A 22,667-nucleotide genomic window follows, 5' to 3' on the forward strand; every position below is an offset into this window, starting at 1 on the left:
AATATAAACACGATAAAATATAAACACGATAATATAAACATGATAAAATATAAACACGACAATATAAACATGATAAAATATAAACACGATAATATATAAACACGATAAAATATAAACACGATAATATATAAACACGATAAAATATAAACACGATAATATAGAACCACGATAAAATATAAACACGATAATATATAAACACGATAAAATATAAACACGATACTATATAAACACGATAAAATATAAACACGATAATATATAAACACGATAAAATATAAACACGATAATATAGAAACACGATAAAATATAAACACGATAATATATAAACACGATACTATATAAACACGATAAAATATAAACACGATAATATAAACATGATAAAATATAAACACGACAATATAAACATGATAAAATATAAACACGATAATATAGAAACACGATAAAATATAAACACGATAATATATAAACACGATACTATATAAACACGATAAAATATAAACACGATAAAATATAAACATGATAAAATATAAACACGATAATATATAAACACGATAAAATATAAACACGATAATATATAAACACGATACTATATAAACACGATAAAATATAAACACGATAATATATAAACACGATAAAATATAAACACGATAATATAAACACGATAATATAAACACGATAATATAAACACGATAAAATATAAACACGATAATATAAACACGATAAAATATAAACACGATAATATATAAACACGATAATATAAACACGATAAAATATAAACACGATAAAATATAAACACGATAATATAAACACGATAAAATATAAACACGATAATATATAAAGACAATTAATTATAAACATGATAAAATATAAACACGATAATATATAAAGACAATTAAATATAAACACGATAAAATATAAATACAATTAAATATAAACACGATAAAATATAAACACGATAATATATACATGATAAAATATAAACACGATACTATATAAACACGATAAAATATAAACACGATAATATATAAACACGATAATATATAAACACGATAATATATAAACACGATAAAATATGAACTCGATAAAATATAAACACGATAATATATACATGATAAAATATAAACACGATAATATATACATGATAAAATATAAACACAATAATATATAAACACGATAAAATATAAACACGATAAAGTGTGTTTGGCATGTTTTCTCTCCACTAGTCACATGTAATGGAAGCAAAATAGACCTCAAAACTGATCAATGCACGAAAAAAAACATGGTTAAGCAATTTTTCTGTCAAAATGACATTTGTTGTACAGTGTAGAAGTAACCTGTGTCAGGTAGAGTGACACGTGACGAGGAGGGGGCGGGGCTTCTGCCTGTGGGCGGATGTGCACATCCTGGTGAGGGTTTGCACTTACCTTAATACACATACATCAAATAAAACACCTTTTAGTTCACTAAACTATCTTTGCATTACAGAACAGATATAATACCCGTGCTATCGACACACATGAAGATTAGATTAGAGCACAGATGATGCAGTGTGTGTGTGTGTGTGTTGGCTGAAGTCGAGCTGTCAATCAATCACAGTAAACAAACCGCGTTCCCCCTGTGTTCTGCGTGCTTTACTCACTCGCTCGGTGGGTTTAACGTCCCCGGGCATAACCTCGTCTTCCCGCATCCTCCACACGCGCGTGTTCGGTTTATTGTGCGAGAATACGCGGATATTTCCCCGTGTGGATCCGGATCTTCTGGTTCATTTGGTTCGGTTTAATCCACATCCGCGTTCGGCGTGTGGGCGGGGCTCTGGGGAGACGCGGACCAATCGCACATCATCACGCGCCTCCGCTTTTAAAACAGTATTTTGTTTTTGTTTACCTTTCTCTGTGGATATTCACTTCAAAGTATGTTAAAGTTTCTCAGTGTCGCTTTTATGTTTCAGACCTTTTTTAAAGACACATACGGTCACGTGATTCCTGGTAGTTGTCATCCCCCTACTCAGGATGGACCAATCATAGTCGTTTTAACGTATATATTAACTTTACAATTATTTTTAATAATTTGCGAGAATTCAATTAAATTATTTTTAATAATTTTATAGCGATTAATGAGGATAGTTTCCATTACCAATGACGCGTAAAACATTATACTTGTTGTTTAAAATAATTGTTTTAGTTAAATAGCGCCCTCTGTGATGAAGTATATAACAAAGTGCACCCAAATTCATGTTTGTGATGTTCTTTGTGCACAGTGCGACTCGCTTCACAGATGATTCACTCTTTTGAGCCGGATCTTTTTAGTGAATTGAATCGTTCAGGCAACTGACTCGTCCACTGAATCGCTCCCTGAAGTGAATCGGATTCGGAACATGTCGTGACTCACCGTCCCCTTCCCGAAAACAGGAACAGAAGTGCTGGAAAACCTCATACTGGAAAATCCTCACAAAACCCCACGAGTACACAACACAATAAACACGAGCAACACAACGCGCGGATAGCCGTTATTCGCGGACGCGTTTGATTCAGTCTCGTTCGAACGCATGAAGTTTAATCTAGAAAAGATCCAACAACACAAAGCTCGAGAATCTGCTTCAGTCTGTGTGTTGGTGAGTACTTTGAGAACTATTGCGAAGTCTGACAGTGTTTCTTGAATGATGTTTAGTGAGCCATTCCACCGAATGGTTACCTGTTGTAACATTTTTTAAACACTGAATCTAATAAAATACATATTTAACTGATCAAAATGTATATTGTTTAATCTCAGGTAACTTTATTTCCTTTTTTACGAGGTTTCAAAGTGGGAGATGGATGTACTTTTCTCATGTTTAAAAGAAATGTCAACTGATTTGTTTTCCTCTCATACAAAAGTGTTTATTTTAAAGAAATGGTTGGTTGCATGTTTAAATAATTGGTATTTGTCACTAAAAATCACTATATATGCACACAAGGTGTATTTAAAAAAAAAGAAATCAAAGCCATTTTTATTTTAAAGAGACCCAAACCTCAAGTTTATTTATTTATTTTATCATGTAATTAATTAAACTATTGGATAAATGATCAACATAACACAATTGAGAAAAGCAGTGGTTTAACTTTACTTTTTAGAGAATAACAATTTGATAACAGGAATGAACATTGCGTAACAGGAATGTATCCAGACTGTGTGTGTGTGTGTGTGTGTGTGTGTTATCTCTGAGATATAAAGTCAAAATTAATAAAGTCAGAATTAATAAAGTCAGAATTTTGTTACATAAAGTCAGAATTGTGAAATATAAAGTCAAAATTAATAAAGTCAGAATTTTGTTACATAAAGTCAGAATTGTGAGATATAAAGCCAGAATGAATAAAGTCAGAATTGTGAGATATAAAGCCAGAATGAATAAAGTCAGAATTGTGAGATATAAAGCCAGAATGAATAAAGTCAGAATTGTGAGATATAAAGTCAAAATTAATAAAGTCAGAATTTTCTTACATAAAGTCAGAATTGTGAGATATAAAGCCAGAATTAATAAAGTCAGAATTGTGAGATAAAGTAAAAATTAATAAAGTCAGAATTTTGTTACATAAAGTCAGAATTATGAGATATAAAGTCAAAATTAATAAAGTCAGAATTAATAAAGTCAGAATTTTGTTACATAAAGTCAGAATTGTGAGATATAAAGCCAGAATGAATAAAGTCAGAATTGTGAGATATAAAGTCAAAATTAATAAAGTCAGAATTAATAAAGTCAGAATTGTGAGATATAAAGTCAAAATTAATAGTCAGAATTGTGATATAAAGTCAAAATTAATAAAGTCAGAATTTTGTTACAAAGTCAGAATTGTGAGATATAAAGCCAGAATTAATAAAGTCAGAATTGTGAGATATAAAGTCAAAATTAATAAAGTCAGAATTAATAAAGTCAGAATTTTGTTACATAAAGTCAGAATTGTGAGATATAAAGTAAAAATTAATAAAGTCAGAATTTTGTTACATAAAGTCAGAATTGTGAGATATAAAGCCAGAATTAATAAAGTCAGAATTGCGAGATATAAAGTCAAAATTAATAAAGTCAGAATTAATAAAGTCAGAATTTTGTTACATAAAGTCAGAATTGTGAGATATAAAGCCAGAATTAATAATGTCAGAATTGTGAGATATAAAGCAAGAATTAATAAAGTCAGAATTGTGAGATATAAAGTCAAAATTAATAAAGTCAGAATTAATAAAGTCAGAATTTTGTTACATAAAGTCAGAATTGTGAGATATAAAGCCAGAATTAATAATGTCAGAATTGTGAGATATAAAGTCAAAATTAATAAAGTCAGAATTAATAAAGTCAGAATTTTGTTACATAAAGTCAGAATTGTGAGATATAAAGCCAGAATTAATAAAGTCAGAATTGCGAGATATAAAGTCAAAATTAATAAAGTCAGAATTAATAAAGTCAGAATTTTGTTACATAAAGTCAGAATTGTGAGATATAAAGCAAGAATTAATAAAGTCAGAATTGCGAGATATAAAGTCAAAATTAATAAAGTCAGAATTAATAAAGTCAGAATTTTGTTACATAAAGTCAGAATTGTGAGATATAAAGCCAGAATTAATAATGTCAGAATTGTGAGATATAAAGTCAAAATTAATAAAGTCAGAATTAATAGTCAGAATTTTGTTACATAAAGTCAGAATTGTGAGATATAAAGCCAGAATTAATAAAGTCAGAATTGCGAGATATAAAGTCAAAATTAATAAAGTCAGAATTAATAAAGTCAGAATTTTGTTACATAAAGTCAGAATTGTGAGATATAAAGCCAGAATTAATAAAGTCAGAATTGCGAGATATAAAGTCAAAATTAATAAAGTCAGAATTAATAAAGTCAGAATTGCGAGATATAAAGTCAAAATTAATAAAGTCAGAATTAATAAAGTCAGAATTGTGTTACATAAAGTCAGAATTGTGAGATATAAAGGCAGAATGAATAAAGTCAGAATTGTGTGTGGTCCCTCAGGTGTGATGTAGAGACCCGCCCCGCTGCTCCACCGCTGCTCCACCGCTGCTGATGTTGATGGAGCTGGGCTGGGTGTGGTCATCAGGGCTCCGCCTCCAGCTGGTCATGCTGACTCTGATGGTGTGCTTCAGTCTGCTGTGCGGCTTCGGCTCGCTGTGTGTGATCCGACGAGCTGCAGGTGTGACCTCTGACCCTCAGGCTTCCCACTGGTCCTGGAAAACACAGCGGAAATTACAGAAAACTTTACATTTACCGGAAAATAATTAAGAGTTTAATCACTGGCCCAAAACAATTACCGTAGGTTGCAGAAACTTTTTTTAATCTCACAATTCTAAAACATGTTCTCGCAATTGCGAGTTTACATAATTCTGATATAAAGTCAGAATTGTGAGATAAAGTCAGAATTAATTAAGTCAGAATTGTGAGATATAAAGTAGGGGTGCACCGATCCGACTTTTTCAGTCCCGATACCGATACCGATGCCTGGGCTTTGTGTATCTGTCGATACCCGATACCGATCCGATATATTGTTGAATTAATAATAAACTGTATATCTTCCACCTTATACCTTCCTTGAAGAGACTAAAGGCACCAGACTTTACTAACTAATCATAACTAAGACAAAATAACAGATTTATGTAAGGTGTTGAATTCTTATTTATTTAAAAAACAATTGTGCATTCAAATCTAAAATAGAATGTAATCTAACTTCTTTAAATAAATAAAATGTAGCAGTGGAAACAAAAAACAGTGTATTGGTCAAACATACAATAGTAATCTGACAGTTACCAAACATTTTTTACACTACAGATAATTGTTTTGGTATATAATCATATCAATATTAAAAAGTAGCATTACAAATTAACAAATAGTCTAATTTTCCACCATATGCAATTTAATAAAAAATTTCAGCTAGCTAATAACAACTTTGTTCTGGTTTCACCTCACTCCAGATTAAATGATTGTAGGCTAGGCCTATTTATTTTACTACATTGTCAACAGAAATAAGATGAAATACTGTTGATAATTAAAACTAATTCTTACTACCCACTCTTGCTAAAATGGGTAAGCACACTTGTGTTCTCATTTCAGTTGCGTTCTGAGTAAATTAATAAACTGAGTTCATGAGTTCAGTGTTGGACAGATCAGTTGTTCTGGCCAGTCGTTAAAATGATTCGGTTCAAAGGAGTCATTAGGTCGCGAATCGGACATTAGCAGACGCGTTGTGTGCGAATCCCGTCTGTAAGAACATCGCGAAAGATGTCAACACACAGAAAACACTTCATAACTGGATATAATTTGTCTCCCGCTTATTGAAAGTATGCTTTATGTCAGCTGGTCAGAGAAGAGTCAATGTTTTTTGAGCGCAATTCACACCCAGTGATAATTCAAGGACAAAATTGTCCGAATGTGTCACGTGCAACATGGTTTCGGTCTTCCGAGCTTTTGATTTGGATTAATATGTGAAATATGAGAGCGAACACTGATTATTTTGAAGACCCAGAGAGCGCGCGCGGGGGAGGAGCTCTCAGATCGGTCTCTCTGTCACTCAGTCACAAGCGCAGCATCTGTTCTACATCACTCGTAAATCACAATAACTCATCAAATTAGGCTTTGGCCGTCAAAAAAATGTCAATGCAGGAAAGACCCTGACTTTGCAGTAATACCCTCGAAACAGCGACGAACTAGTTGGCGTGGCAAGCGTGAAATATCTCCTCCACACAGCCGACTCTCTGGCTCGCTCCCTTCTAGCATGCGACACACGTGAAGCTGACGAATGACGTAGGTTCTGCTGCGACGGAAAAAAACACCTGGATCGGCTTGTGGATCTGTTAATTTTTCCGATCCCCGATCCAGCTATTTTGTCAGTATCGCGGCCGATATCCGATCCTAATATCGGATCGGTGCACCCCTACTATAAAGTCAGAATTAATAAAGTGAAAATTGTGAGATATAAAGTCAGAATTTTGTTATATAAAGTCAGAATTAATAAAGTCAGAATTGTGAGATATAAAGTCAAAATTAAAAAAGTCAGAATTAATAAAGTCAGAATTTTGTTACATAAAGTCAGAATTGTGAGATATAAAGCCAGAATGAATAAAGTCAGAATTGTGAGATATAAAGTCAAAATTAATAAAGTCAGAATTGTGAGATATAAAGTCAGAATTTTGTTATATAAAGTCAGAATTAATAAAGTCAGAATTGTGAGATATAAAGCCAGAATTAATAAAGTCAGAATTGTGAGATATAAAGTCAGAATTTTGTTATATAAAGTCAGAATTAATAAAGTCAGAATTGTGAGATATAAAGCCAGAATTAATAAAGTCAGAATTGTTAGATATAAAATCAAAATTAATAAAGTCAGAATTAATAAAATCAGAATTGTCAGATATAAAGTCAAAATTAAAGGGTAACTAAACCCTAAACCAACTTTTTTTAGTTAATGATCTGTAATACTGGGGCTTTATTAATGCTGTTCATTGATTTGAGTAAATGTTTTGACATTTGAGTATAAAGTGTTTTAATTCTATAAAATATGGTGTAAAACCGCCAAAGTGCTGCCCTCTTAAGGTGAACGGTGGCTACTGCAGTTGAGTTTTCCTATTGGACGTTGTGGGTCATCGTGGCGTAGGATGGCACTGCCAACGGCTCACTATCCGCGCCCCTAGCACGAGCTCACCACGCCCTCATGTTTCCCCCAATCACACGATGAGAACGGCTTTACTCCAGTATGAACTGTCATATTACATGAAGTAGAAACATTATGAATGAAACTCACTTGACACTTGCTTTAACATTGTATTGAAGAAAATACGGTTCAATAATGCAGTTGTCAGTACACGTCAGGCTTTTCTTGCGATATTATTGCCGCCCGTCATGTGTACAGATAATTTTCATACATGAGACGCGCTTTCAAACCCTGACACGCCAGTGGTTGCCGCGGACGCAGATAGATTAGGTCAGTTCTCTTGCGCGGCTGCTTCGCTAGCATCGTCTGCATCGGGAGTTAACGCAGTCTGAGCAGCGGCTCGCATTGATGAGGCTCCGGGTTTGTGTCTACAGACAATCCACCCTCCTCCACTTCAGGTGAAGGTAGGAGAAATGACCGCTCTGTTGCAAAGCTGCCGTCACTCCAGTCATTCTCCATCTCTGCGACTCGCGAGTCTGACAGCTGTCAATCAATCCATCACTGCGGGTCTCAGGTGCACACCCTCCGCTCAGCCCCGCCCTCGGTTCATCCCTCTGTCTCCACTCGGCTCCGCCCACTTTTACAGCATTTTTTGAAAATTGCCAGTGGGTGGAGTTAAGCTCTGAGCAGGGGTTTAGTTACCCTTTAAGTCAGAATTAATAAAATCAGAATTGTGAGATATAAAGTCAGAATTAATAAAGTCAGAATTGGAAGATATAAAGTCAGAATTTTGTTATATAAAAAATTAATAAAGTCAGAATTAATAAAGTCAGATTTTTGTTATAGTCAGAATTGTGAGATATAAAGTCAGAATTAATAGTCAGAATTTTGTTATATAAAGTCAGAATTGTGAGAGTCAAAATTAATAAAGTCAGAATTAATAGTCAGAATTTTGTTATTTAAAGTCAGAATTGTAAGAGTCAAAATTAATAAAGTCAGAATTAATAGTCAGAATTGTGAGAGTCAAAATTAATAAAGTCAGAATTTTGTTAAATAAAGTCAGAATTGTGAGAAAGTCAAAATTAATAAAGTCAGAATTTTGTTAAATAAAGTCAGAATTGTGAGAAAGTCAAAATTAATAAAGTCAGAATTTTGTTAAATAAAGTCAGAATTGTGAGATAAAGTCAAAATTAATAGTCAGAATTAATAAAGTCAGAATTGTGAGGAATAAAGTCAGAATTTTGAGGAATAAAGTCAGAATTGTGAGGAATAAAGTCAGAATTTTGAGGAATAAAGTCAGAATTGTGAGATAAAGTCAAAATTAATAGTCAGAATTAATAAAGTCAGAATTGTGAGGAATAAAGTCAGAATTTTGAGGAATAAAGTCAGAATTGTGAGATATAAAGTCAGAATTAATAAAGTCAGAATTGTGAGGAATAAAGTCAGAATTGTGAGATACAAAGTCAGAATTAATAAAGTCAGAATTGTTTATATCTTGTAATTCTTACTACTTTTCTCAGAATGTGAGATACAAAGTCGCTTTTGCGAGTTATAAAGTCGAATTATGAGGGAAAAGACTGACTTTTTTGCGAGGAAAAAACATTTCAGAATATTGAGAAGTCGCAATAACCTTTTTCTTTTTTATTCAGTGGCGTAAACAAGCTTTAAAGGGGTGGTAAAACACATTCTTTTGAAGGCTTGGCTGTGTTTGTGGGGTGCACTGTAACATGTGTTCATGCTTCGTTTTAAAAAAAATTGCCTTTTTTTCATATATTTGACCTTTATTCTACACTGCTCTGTCCCTCCTTGTAAAACGGTCTGATGGTTTCCGGGTTGTCTGAAGCTGGTCCCTCAAACATACGTGATGGGCTCTGATTGGTTAGCTGGCCCAGTGTGTTGTGATTGGCTAACCGCCTAGTGCACGTTTGTCGGAAACGCCACGCCCCTTACCGGAGGCTGTGCTTTGAAACAACGGCGTCAATAAAACCATCCCAATCTGAGCCCGAATCAGACCCAGAACATTTGAGTGAAGATGATCGAGCAGAAGCTGTTCAGTCCTCAAGAGTAAAGACTGCGGATCTATAATGATCGCTACTGAATGGCACTTTAACTTTTGTATTTTTAGAACGATTATAGCCAAATATCTGTCGCAAGAACTAACCCAAAACAAACACTAAGCACTGGCTTTAACTAGTAAGTTAGCCAAATCACACACAGAAGCATGTTTAGCATGCCTGTAGATAAACAATACATAAAAGCTCTAATCAAAGAATAATTTACACTAATGTCAGGTTCGCTGTTGAGATTTTAACGTTAGTGTTTGTAACGTTAGGTGTTCGTCGGATAACGTTAAGTATGAATGAGCATTTAACAGACTGGTTTGCAGAACAGCGTTGTCATCTGTTTACTTCCTTGCTACAATGTACAACCTATTACAGGAAAACACATCGATGAAAAATAAATCAGACTTATAGGTTGTGGCCCGTAAACAGCTTCTGTTTGTAAATCCAGCTTTCAGGACAAGCCGTTGTGCATATCCTGTATTGAACTCGCGAAGTTTGTGGAAGTTTGTGTTGTCCTCCGTGAAATGTGCAGCGCGCGCGTCGTGCATCCACGCACCGGCAGTGTTTTTTTCACGCAGCTGACGTTGTGCAAATCTGGCATTGAAATCGCGAAGACGGTGGATGTTTTCCTCTGTTAGATGTGCTGCAGAGAGCCCTGCGCGCGCCTGATTCCCCGCTGACTCAAACACACGTGCATATAACATGCTGTATGTTAAACGCTCTGCAACGCACCCCCGTCCCTATGAAGGCTGAACAGAGCAAGTGCCCCAGACCTGCAATCCGGATGAAAATAACAGCGTTTCCTCTGCATCGCGGCAACAACACTCCAGCCTACTATACCACAACAGCGCCGCGATACAAAATGGCCTCACCCCCCCTTATTTCATATTCTCAGAGGAGGGGTTTATGTAAATATTGGGGCTGGTGATGTCACAGACCCTGCAGGAATGTCTGTAGTCCCGACCGGCCGTTTGCTGTAGTCCTTAGAAACTGATTTCTTTAAAAGCAAATATCTCCCTTTGCTTTAAACTTTGAACGTTGTAACTTTGCAGATGTTGTTTATGCTCAAACAGCAACATTACACGCTAGCTAAAGTTAGAAAAGTGAAATCGTGGTTTACCACCCCTTTAATAGTCCTAATGTCTGATTAAGAGCTCATATTAAAAACTCATTTATAATCATAGCAATAAAACTGAACGGCTTTTAAAGACTTTCACACTTTCCTTGTTTGGTCTAGATTTTCAGATTTATCAGTTTGATCCGAATAATAAAAATACAGGTGTGACCCCCATGAATGACCCGCTGTTGTGTGTGTGTGTGTGTGTGTGTGTGTGTGTGTGTGTGTGTGTGTGTGTGTGTGTGTGTGTGTGTGTGTGTGTGTGTGTGTGTGTGTGTCGCAGGTGCCCGGCCGCGGGTCGTGAGTCTGGCCTCGTGTGTGTCTGCTGGGGTGTTTCTGTCCTCCTGTTTGCTGGAGCTGCTGCCCGACTACCAGAACCACAGCAGAGACACCTTCAGCCGGCTCGGCCTCGCTGTGAGTCTCACCTCCACCCATCCTCACACCAGCCACTGCTCCACCCATCATCAGCCGCTGCTCCACCCATAATCAGCCACTGCTGCACCCATAATCAGCCACTGCTCCACCCATAATCAGCCACTGCTCCACCCATAATCAGCCACTGCTCCACCCATCCTCACACCAGCCACTGCTCCACCCATCCTCACACCAGCCACTGCTCCACCCATAATCAGCCACTGCTCCACCCATAATCAGCCACTGCTCCACCCATCCTCACACCAGCCACTGCTCCACCCATAATCAGCCACTGCTCCACCCATCCTCACACCAGCCACTGCTCCACCCATCCTCACACCAGCCACTGCTCCACCCATAATCAGCCACTGCTCCACCCATCCTCACACCAGCCACTGCTCCACCCATAATCAGCCACTGCTCCACCCATAATCAGCCACTGCTCCACCCATAATCAGCCACTGCTCCACCCATCATCACACCAGCCACTGCTCCACCCATCCTCACACCAGCCACTGCTCCACCCATAATCAGCCACTGCTCCACCCATCCTCACACCAGCCACTGCTCCACCCATAATCAGCCACTGCTCCACCCATCCTCACACCAGCCACTGCTCCACCCATCCTCACACCAGCCACTGCTCCACCCATAATCAGCCACTGCTCCACCCATAATCAGCCACTGTTCCACCCATCCTCACACCAGCCACTGCTCCACCCATCCTCACACCAGCCACTGCTCCACCCATAATCAGCCACTGCTCCACCCATCCTCACACCAGCCACTGCTCCACCCATAATCAGCCACTGCTCCACCCATAATCAGCCACTGCTCCACCCATAATCAGCCACTGCTCCACCCATCATCACACCAGCCACTGCTCCACCCATCCTCACACCAGCCACTGCTCCACCCATAATCAGCCACTGCTCCACCCATAATCAGCCACTGCTCCACCCATCCTCACACCAGCCACTGCTCCACCCATAATCAGCCACTGCTCCACCCATCCTCACACCAGCCACTGCTCCACCCATCCTCACACCAGCCACTGCTCCACCCATAATCAGCCACTGCTCCACCCATCATCAGCCACTGCTCCACCCATAATCAGCCGCTGCTCCACCCATAATCAGCCGCTGCTCCACCCTCAGCCCACACGCTTCCAGTCCAGATCATCCCTATAGAATCAGAATATCTTCATTAACTCTTCATTATTGCACAGTTTCAAGAGAAAGTGTATGAACCTTTTCCAGAATCTGGGAAATTGTGAAAGGGTTAGTTCACCCAAAAATGTAAATTCTGTCATTAATGACTGAGCCTCATGTGGTTGGACACCCGTCAGACCTCCGTTCATCTTCAGACACAAATGAAGATATTTTAGTGTAAATCTGATGCTCTGAAAGGCCTCCATTGGCTCAACTTTACACTCTCAAGACCCTTAAAAGACACTAAAGACTAAAGTTACAAAGTCCATCTCACTACAGCGGCTCTACAATAATTTTACGATGCGACGACAATAGTTTTTGTGCGCTAAAAAACCCTAAATAACGACTTATATAGTGATGACGATTTCAAAACACGGCCTCATGAAGCTTCGAAGCGTTATGAATCAGTGAGTCGATTCATGATTCGGATCGCGTGTCAAACTGTTGAAATTTGGCGATTCAAACCGCTGAATCGACTCACTGATTCATAACGCTTCAAACTGCTGAATCGACTCACTGATTCATAACGCTTCGAAGCTTCATGAGGCCGTGTTTTGAAATCGTCATCACTATATAAGTCGTTATTTAGGGTTTTTTAGCGCACAAAAACTATTGTCGTCGCATCGTAAAGTTATTGTAGAGCCGCTGTAGTGAGATGGACTTTGTAACTTTAGTCTTTAGTGTCTTTTAAGGGTCTTGAGAGTGTAAAGTTGAGCCAATGGAGGCCTTTCAGAGCATCAGATTTACACTAAAATATCTTCATTTGTGTCTGAAGATGAACGGAGGTCTGACGGGTGTCCAACCACATGAGGCTCAGTCATTAATGACACAATTTACATTTTTGGGTGAACTAACCCTTGAATAGTTTTAACAAAATAAGAGATCACACAGAACGCATGTTATGTTTTATTTAATGCTGTCCTGAATACGATATTTTACATAAAAGATGTTTACATTTAGACAAAACTGCAGCTGAATTCTCTGAATTTGAAGATCAGGGTAAATTGAACTTAATTTTTCTTTAGGGAAACGTGTGAGTATCTTCAGAAGGGCAGGACTAAATGAAAAGAAAAAATATATTTAAACAAAATAAGAAACATTTGGCCATCTTCATCCTGTGCAAAAGTGTTCACCCCCAGCTCTGAATGCGTCACTCAATCGTCCTCAGATCAGAATCACACACACAAATCAATCACTGCACACAGAATCACAGTCTCTACACACAAACACACACACCTCACATCTACACACACAGAATCACAGTCTGCACACAAACACACACACCTCACATCTACACACACAGAATCACAGTCTCTACACACAAACACACACACCTCACATCTACACACACAGAATCACAGTCTGCACACAAACACACACACCTCACATCTACACACACAGAATCACAGTCTGCACACACACACACACCTCACATCTACACACACAGAATCACAGTCTCTACACACAAACACACACACCTCACATCTACACACACAGAATCACAGTCTCTACACACAAACACACACACCTCACATCTACACACACAGAATCACAGTCTCTACACACAAACACACACACCTCACATCTACACACACAGAATCACAGTCTCTACACACAAACACACACACCTCACATCTACACACACGGAATCACAGTCTCTACACACAAACACACACACCTCACATCTACACACACAGAATCACAGTCTCTACACACAAACACACACACACACCTCACATCTACACACACGGAATCACAGTCTCTACATACAAACACACACACCTCACATCTACACACACAGAATCACAGTCTCTACACACAAACACACACACCTCACATCTACACACACAGAATCACAGTCTCTACACACAAACACACACACCTCACATCTACACACACAGAATCACAGTCTCTACACACAAACACACACACCTCACATCTACACACACGGAATCACAGTCTCTACACACAAACACACACACACCTCACATCTACACACACAGAATCACAGTCTCTACACACAAACACACACACCTCACATCTACACACACAGAATCACAGTCTCTACACACAAACACCTCACATCTACACACACAGAATCACAGTCTCTACACACAAACACACACACCTCACATCTACACACACAGAATCACAGTCTCTACACACAAACACACACACCTCACATCTACACACACAGAATCACAGTCTCTACACACAAACACACACACCTCACATCTACACACACAGAATCACAGTCTCTACACACAAACACACACCTCACATCTACACACACAGAATCACAGTCTCTACACACAAACACACACACCTCACATCTACACACACAGAATCACAGTCTCTACACACAAACACACACACACACCTCACATCTACACACACAGAATCAGTCTCTACACACACAGAATCACAGTCTCTACACACAAACACACCTCACATCTACACACACAGAATCAGTCTCTACACACACAGAATCACAGTCTCTACACACAAACACACCTCACATCTACACACACAGAATCACAGTCTCTACACACAAACACACACACACCTCACATCTACACACACAGAATCAGTCTCTACACACAAACACACACACCTCACATCTACACACACAGAATCACAGTCTCTACACACAAACACACCTCACATCTACACACACAGAATCACAGTCTCTACACACAAACACCTCACATCTACACACACAGAATCACAGTCTCTACACACAAACACACACACCTCACATCTACACACACAGAATCAGTCTCTACACACAAACACACACACCTCACATCTACACACACAGAATCACAGTCTCTACACACAAACACACACACCTCACATCTACACACACAGAATCACAGTCTCTACACACAAACACACACACCTCACATCTACACACACAGAATCACAGTCTCTACACACAAACACACACACCACACATCGACACACACAGAATCACAGTCTCTACACACAAACACACACACCTCACATCTACACACACATAATCACAGTCTCTACACACAAACACACACACCTCACATCTACACACACAGAATCACAGTCTCTACACACAAACACACACACCTCACATCTACACACACAGAATCACAGTCTCTACACACAAACACACACACCTCACATCTACACACACAGAATCACAGTCTCTACACACAAACACACACACCTCACATCTACACACACAGAATCACAGTCTCTACACACAAACACACACACCTCACATCTACACACACAGAATCACAGTCTCTACACACAAACACACACACCTCACATCTACACACACAGAATCACAGTCTCTACACACAAACACACACACCTCACATCTACACACACAGAATCAGTCTCTACACACAAACACACACACCTCACATCTACACACACAGAATCAGTCTCTACACACAAACACACACACCTCACATCTACACACACAGAATCAGTCTCTACACACAAACACACACACCTCACATCTACACACACAGAATCACAGTCTGCACACCTCTCACACACACACACAGCCATGGATCATCAGGAAAATCAGAAGATCAGGATCATCTCACACACACACGATTAAGAATCAAGGGTTTATAAACTATTGAACAGATTATTTTAATAACTTCAGAATTAAAATGTATTTTAATAAAATAAAAAAATGTTGTCTGCATGTAAACATATTTTATGTAAAATATCTCATTCAGGACAGCACTAAATAAATAAAATGTATTTTGTTGAAATCAATTACATTTTCACAGATTCTGCAAGCGGCTCACACACTCTCTTGCCGCTGTGTATACACAAGAGTTTAAAGTTTGGGTATATTCATAAAGAACAGATGATTTGGAGAGTGTGTGTGTCTGTGAGAGTGTGTATTACACTACTATATGTTCACAGAACAGCTGATCTACACTGGAGGAATAAAAAAAAAAAATATTTGGTTCTATATGGCACCAAAAATGGTTCTTGTCTTGTAATCATAGGGGAACTTTTTTTAGTGCTATATAGCACCAATTTTGGTGCTTCAGCGTTTTTTTTATATTTTTTTTATTCATCCTTTGTTTAACCAGGGTAGTCACATTGAGACAGTAGTCTCTTTTTCAAGTGAGCCCTGGCCAAGAAAAGGCAGCACATAGCTTAAAAAGACATAAAAACAGAGATGGACACAACATAAAAAACATAAATACAATTAACAAGTGAGAATATGCAGGCTGTAAACAACAAAAAGTCTAGACACACTCACATGTATGATGTCAAGTGTCTGCCAGATATGACTTGAAATCAGAAATGGAGATAAACATGTTTAGTTTCAGTTCTTTCTGTAGTGCGTTCCAGGTTGACGGAGCATTGTAACGAGAATACTGATAAATATGATGGTAATGATCCAGTAATTGCTTTCTAAATGAAAATCAACCAATTGCGTTGTCTGCGTATAGACAGAGGTAACCAACCAGATAAGCTGTACAAATTGCAGTGGTGTGTGTTATAGTCGGCTTTTGTTATAAATCGTAGAGCTGAATGGTAGACAGAATCCAGTGAACGCAATACAGACTTTGAGGTTCTTTGACTAAGGGCGTTTTCACACCTGAGAGTCCGAACCGAAGTTCATGTTTTGATACTTTTTATATATATTCGGTTAGTTTTGGTTTGGTTTCACATTGCCATCATGCGAGCGCACTAAAGAACTGAACATGACACACTTGAGTCCACTCGTCTTCATCATGTGGGCGGCATCTGGACACTGATTGGTTTGTAAACGATTTGTAATCTTTGACAAGAGTGAATGAACGGACGCATATCGCTCCACTATTGAACAGTGTGCATTGCTGGACTATTTTTTTATTCGTTACGTTTAAAAGTGGACATTTCTAGCTTTATATACACATATTTCTCATGTTTGTGAGAGGAGTAGCCTGGTTTATTTGAGACGCTCCAGTTCATGTGTAAAGCATGTGATCGCTCCCGCTATTATTGTCTGCTATAGACTATTTGCTTCTTATTTATTAAATCCAGGCAATTATCTGATTAAACGTTGATTAAAATTAAGATACAATGTATACAAAACGAAATTCACATTAAAGAAAGGCTTTCTAAGCAACATTTCTTTCAAAATAATTTCTGAACTTCTGTCTACTGACATATTGCGCATATTTTCACTTTTAATAATCAATGTAGCCTAGATTGAATTTAAAAATAACGTTATAATATTTAAACATAAACAGGAACTTCCTGTAAATGGTCTGAAAGTCCGAACCATACAGAAAATGCTTTCACACTAGAAACGAACCGAACCTTTGTTCAGTTTGATCCGGACCGAGACGACCTCTTTTCGTCGGACCAAATTTCGTCTGTTTGGTCCGGCCCGTGGTCAGGGGAGGTTTCACACCGGTCATTTTGATTCGGACCAAACTGAAAAGTCCGAAAATCCGGACCAAACAAGGTAGGTGTGAAAACGCCCTAACCCAATAAACACAGAACGTTCCCATATGGTTCCCGTTTGGTTATTTTTGTAGGGAACCAAATAAGAACGTTTTGGGAACGTTCTCTATTGGTTGTGTTTTTGTAACCAAAAGAGAACCTTCCCAGAACGTTCCCTGCAGGTTATTTTTGGGGTTTATTTTATAACCTAAAGAGAACCTTCCCAGAACGTTCCCTGCAGGTTATTTTTAGATTACATTTTTTTATAATATATACGCAGGTTTATTTGTATATTTCGTTACTGCGCGCCTCTGATCTGTGCGCACTTCTCCAGCACGTGCTTTCTTTCGTCATCCACAGAAAGACGTGCACTCGCGTAATTAAAAAATTAACGGTCATTTCGTTTTTACCGACTAACTAACATTAGTTTATCGATCTTTATTTAATAATGGGTTATAATTAATAAATATACCAGTGTAAATAGTGTGATTTCACAGAGATTTGACAAGTAATTGAAGACAACATGATGTTAACCGAGGAGATTTGGTTTACTGACCAAAAGAGAGAAGGCTACGTTCCGTTAATTCAGTGGTAAGAAAATAATGCAGTTATCCCAGTTAAAGTAATCTTTATTCATTATTAATGTCTGTGAATAAAATTCATATTTTAAAACCACATATTGTGTTGAAGTCATTGTTATTTGGCACTTAAACGTACCTGGTTGTGGTAGTAGGTGTCGTCAGTGATACAAGTTACGAAATGCATAATTCAATCTTATTTAATCCTCCATATGAAGGTTTATGTGCTTGAATTATTTCTATTGATTAAATAAGTTCAAAACAAGACATGGTTTGTAGTAGGCTACTGATTATTGACGTCCATTCATCTGTTTTCCATGCCGCTTATACCATATGGGACACGGGCATTGCTGGACGATTACTGACGCACAGCAGGGTAAATTATATCGGAGTAAATAGGTTAGGGGAACGTTCCGGGAACGTTCTGGGAAGGTTAGGGGAACGTTCTCCAAACCAACAGGGAACGTTCTATTTACGTAAAGAAAACTTTCCTGGCTAACCAATAGAGAACGTTAGGATGTCTGTTCTGGGAACGTTCTGGGAACCAAAAATTGTTATCTGGGAAGGTGCTGTATAGCACTAAAAAAGGTTCCCCTATGATTACAAGACAAGAACCATTTTTGGTGCTATATAGAACCTTTTTTTTAGGGTGTATTCCTCTGAACGCTGTGTCCTCCGCATGCGCTGATGCTCCTCTCCGTCTGCGCAGCTGCATTTCCCGCTGGCCGAGTTCCTGCTGGCGATGGGTTTCCTGCTGGTGCTGGTGCTGGAGCAGATGCTGCTGGCGCTGCGAGAGCCGGCGGACGAGGTCTCTGTGGAGAAGCAGGCGCTCATAGAGGAGGCGGGCCGGCCCCTCCAGCGCTCCAGGGGCCCCGCGGGTCTGCGTGTGTTCCTGCTGGAGCTGAGTGTGTGTGTGTGTGCGCTCCTGCAGGGTCTGAGTGTGCAGTGGGATCTGCAGGAGTGTGTGCCGCTGCTCCTCCACGAGGGACTGATGGCGTTCGCCCTCTCCGCCCGGCTCAGCCACTGCGGCCTCCGCCCGGCCCTGGTGTCCGCCGGCCTGCTGCTGTTCTCCCTGGCCCGTCCGGCCGGGATCGGGATCGGGTTCGGGTTCGGGATGAGTGTGAGCGCTCAGGTCCAGCTGATGCGCTGCGCCCTCGAGGGTCTTACCGCTGGCATCTTCATCCACGTGTCCATCGGGGGTTTGCTGTGGCAGGACTCGGCCTCCCCGAAGCACCGCGTCCATGAGGTGGCGCTGCTGCTCACGGGATTCGCTCTGGGCACTGCCATCCTGTTCACGAAAGTCTGAGGTTAGGGTCAAGGGTCAGAAAGCAAAGCTGTTCCCCAAACACACATCTCAGTGTAATCAGGAGGCGCTGGTTTATCTGCTCCTCGCCTCACAGATGTTTGCCACATTTCCTGTTTGCTTTTGCTGAACTGTTTTATATTAATAAAGGCTATTAGACAAAGTGCTACAGTATTTATGATCAGACTGTGTGTTCCTGTGCAACATCACACACACACACACACACACACACACACACAGACACACACACATATGATCCGAAAAAAAACAAGCCCAAAACTAGCTCAAAACAAGCCCAAAACTAGCCCAAAACAAGCCTAAAACCAAGCCCAAAACTAGCCCAAAACAAGCTCAAAACAAGCCTAAAACCAAGCCCAAAACTAGCCCAAAACAAGCCCAAAACTAGCCCAAAACAAGCCAAAAACTAGCCCAAACCTAGCCCAAAACTAGCCCAAAACAAGCCTAAAACCAAGCCCAAAACAAGCCTAAAATAAGCTAAAAACTAGCCCAAAACAATCCCAAAACTAGCCCAAAACAAGCCCAAAACAAGCTCAAAACTAGCCCAAAACAAGCCCAAAACAATCCCAAAACTAGCCCAAAATAAGCTCAAAACAAGCCCAAAACTAGCCCAAAACAAGCCCAAAACAAGCCCAAAACAAGCCCAAAACAATCCCAAAACTAGCCCAAAACTAGCCCAAAACAAGCCTAAAACCAAGCCCAAAACTAGCCCAAAACAATCCCAAAACAAGCCCAAAACAAGCCCAAAACAAGCCTAAAACCAAGCCCAAAACTAGCCTAAAACAAGCCCAAAACTAGCCTAAAACAAGCCCAAAACAAGCCCAAAACAAGCCTAAAACCAAGCCCAAAACTAGCCTAAAACAAGCCCAAAACTAGCCTAAAACTAGCCCAAAACTAGCCTAAAACAAGCCCAAAACAAGCCCAAAACTAGCCTAAAACTAGCCCAAAACAAGCCCAAAACTAGCCTAAAACTAGCCCAAAACAAGCCCAAAACTAGCCCAAAACTAGCCTAAAACAAGCCCAAAACTAGCCTAAAACAAGCCCAAAACAAGCCCAAAACAAGCCTAAAACCAAGCCCAAAACTAGCCTAAAACAAGCCCAAAACTAGCCTAAAACAAGCCCAAAACTAGCCCAAAACTAGCCTAAACCAAGCCCAAAACTAGCCCATCGGGGGTTTGCTGTGGCAGGACTCGGCCTCCCCGAAGCACCGCGTCCATGAGGTGGCGCTGCTGCTCACGGGATTCGCTCTGGGCACTGCCATCCTGTTCACGAAAGTCTGAGGTTAGGGTCAAGGGTCAGAAAGCAAAGCTGTTCCCCAAACACACATCTCAGTGTAATCAGGAGGCGCTGGTTTATCTGCTCCTCGCCTCACAGATGTTTGCCACATTTCCTGTTTGCTTTTGCTGAACTGTTTTATATTAATAAAGGCTATTAGACAAAGTGCTACAGTATTTATGATCAGACTGTGTGTTCCTGTGCAACATCACACACACACACACACACACACACACACACACACACACACACACACACACACACACACACACATATGATCCGATTGTCACAACGGTGTATTTGCCTGGAGAATCAATAAATGCCACACAAGGTCTCACACTGTTGTTTTGGGCCCAAAAACAAGCCCAAAACTAGCCCAAAACTAGCTCAAAACAAGCCCAAAACTAGCCCAAAACTAGCCCAAAACTAGCCTAAAACCAAGCCCAAAACTAGCCCAAAACTAGCCCAAAACTAGCTCAAAACAAGCCCAAAACTAGCCCAAACCAAGCCCAAACCAAGCCCAAAACTAGCCCAAACTAGCCCAAAACAAGCCTAAAACTAGCCCAAACCAAGCCCAAAACAAGCCCAAAACAAGCCCAAAACTAGCTCAAAACAAGCCCAAAACTAGCCCAAAACTAGCCCAAAACAAGCCCAAACCAAGCCCAAACCAAGCCCAAAACTAGCCTAAAACTAGCCCAAACCAGGCCCAAACCTAGCCCAAAACAAGCCCAAACCTAGCCCAAAACTAGCCCAAACCAAGCCCAAAACTAGCCCAAACCAAGCCCAAAACTAGCCCAAACCTAGCCCAAACCAAGCCCAAAACTAGCCCAAACCTAGCCCAGACCAAGCCCAAAACTAGCCCAAACCAAGCCCAAAACTAGCCCAAACCAAGCCCAAAACAAGCCCAAACCTAGCCCAAACCAAGCCCAAAACTAGCCCAAACCAAGCCCAAAACTAGCCCAAACCTAGCCCAAACCAAGCCCAAAACTAGCCCAAAACTAGCTCAAAACAAGCCCAAAACTAGCCCAAAACAAGCTCAAAACAAGCCCAAAACTAGCCCAAAACAAGCCCAAAACTAGCCCAAACCAAGCCCAAAACAAGCCCAAAACTAGCCCAAAACAAGCCTAAAACCAAGCCCAAAACTAGCCCAAAACTAGCCTAAAACAAGCCCAAAACTAGCCCAAAACTAGCCTAAACCAAGCCCAAAACTAGCCCATCGGGGGTTTGCTGTGGCAGGACTCGGCCTCCCCGAAGCACCGCGTCCATGAGGTGGCGCTGCTGCTCACGGGATTCGCTCTGGGCACTGCCATCCTGTTCACGAAAGTCTGAGGTTAGGGTCAAGGGTCAGAAAGCAAAGCTGTTCCCCAAACACACATCTCAGTGTAATCAGGAGGCGCTGGTTTATCTGCTCCTCGCCTCACAGATGTTTGCCACATTTCCTGTTTGCTTTTGCTGAACTGTTTTATATTAATAAAGGCTATTAGACAAAGTGCTACAGTATTTATGATCAGACTGTGTGTTCCTGTGCAACAACACACACACACACACACACACACGTGTGTATGATCCGATTGTCAGAACGGTGTATTTGCCTGGAGAATCAATAAATGCCACACGAGGTCT

General features: G+C 39.8%; 2 protein-coding genes across 2 annotated transcripts in view; one reads left to right on the forward strand and one right to left on the reverse strand.

Annotated features, from left to right (window-relative positions):
* creb3l4 (cAMP responsive element binding protein 3-like 4) overlaps positions 1-1,803 on the reverse strand; it is a 31,572-nt gene extending 29,769 nt beyond the window's left edge. Inside the window, exon 1 of the mRNA XM_079836416.1 lies at positions 1,637-1,803. Coding sequence (XP_079692542.1) covers positions 1,637-1,684 — 48 coding nt within the window. The 5' untranslated portion in view covers positions 1,685-1,803. The remainder of the gene's footprint in view (positions 1-1,636) is intronic.
* Positions 1,804-2,350: 547 nt separating this feature from the next.
* slc39a3 (solute carrier family 39 member 3) lies at positions 2,351-21,219 on the forward strand. Its single transcript, XM_079836418.1, has 4 exons — positions 2,351-2,608; positions 4,992-5,169; positions 11,084-11,214; positions 19,158-21,219. Exons 2-4 carry the CDS (start codon positions 5,043-5,045, stop codon positions 19,752-19,754), a joined length of 855 nt encoding a protein of 284 aa, XP_079692544.1. The 5' UTR covers positions 2,351-2,608; positions 4,992-5,042; the 3' UTR covers positions 19,755-21,219.
* Positions 21,220-22,667: the final 1,448 nt, after the last annotated feature.

The sequence above is a fragment of the Gobio gobio genome, assembly GCF_949357685.1.
Source record: "Gobio gobio genome assembly, chromosome: 15".
NCBI lineage: Eukaryota > Metazoa > Chordata > Actinopteri > Cypriniformes > Gobionidae > Gobio > Gobio gobio.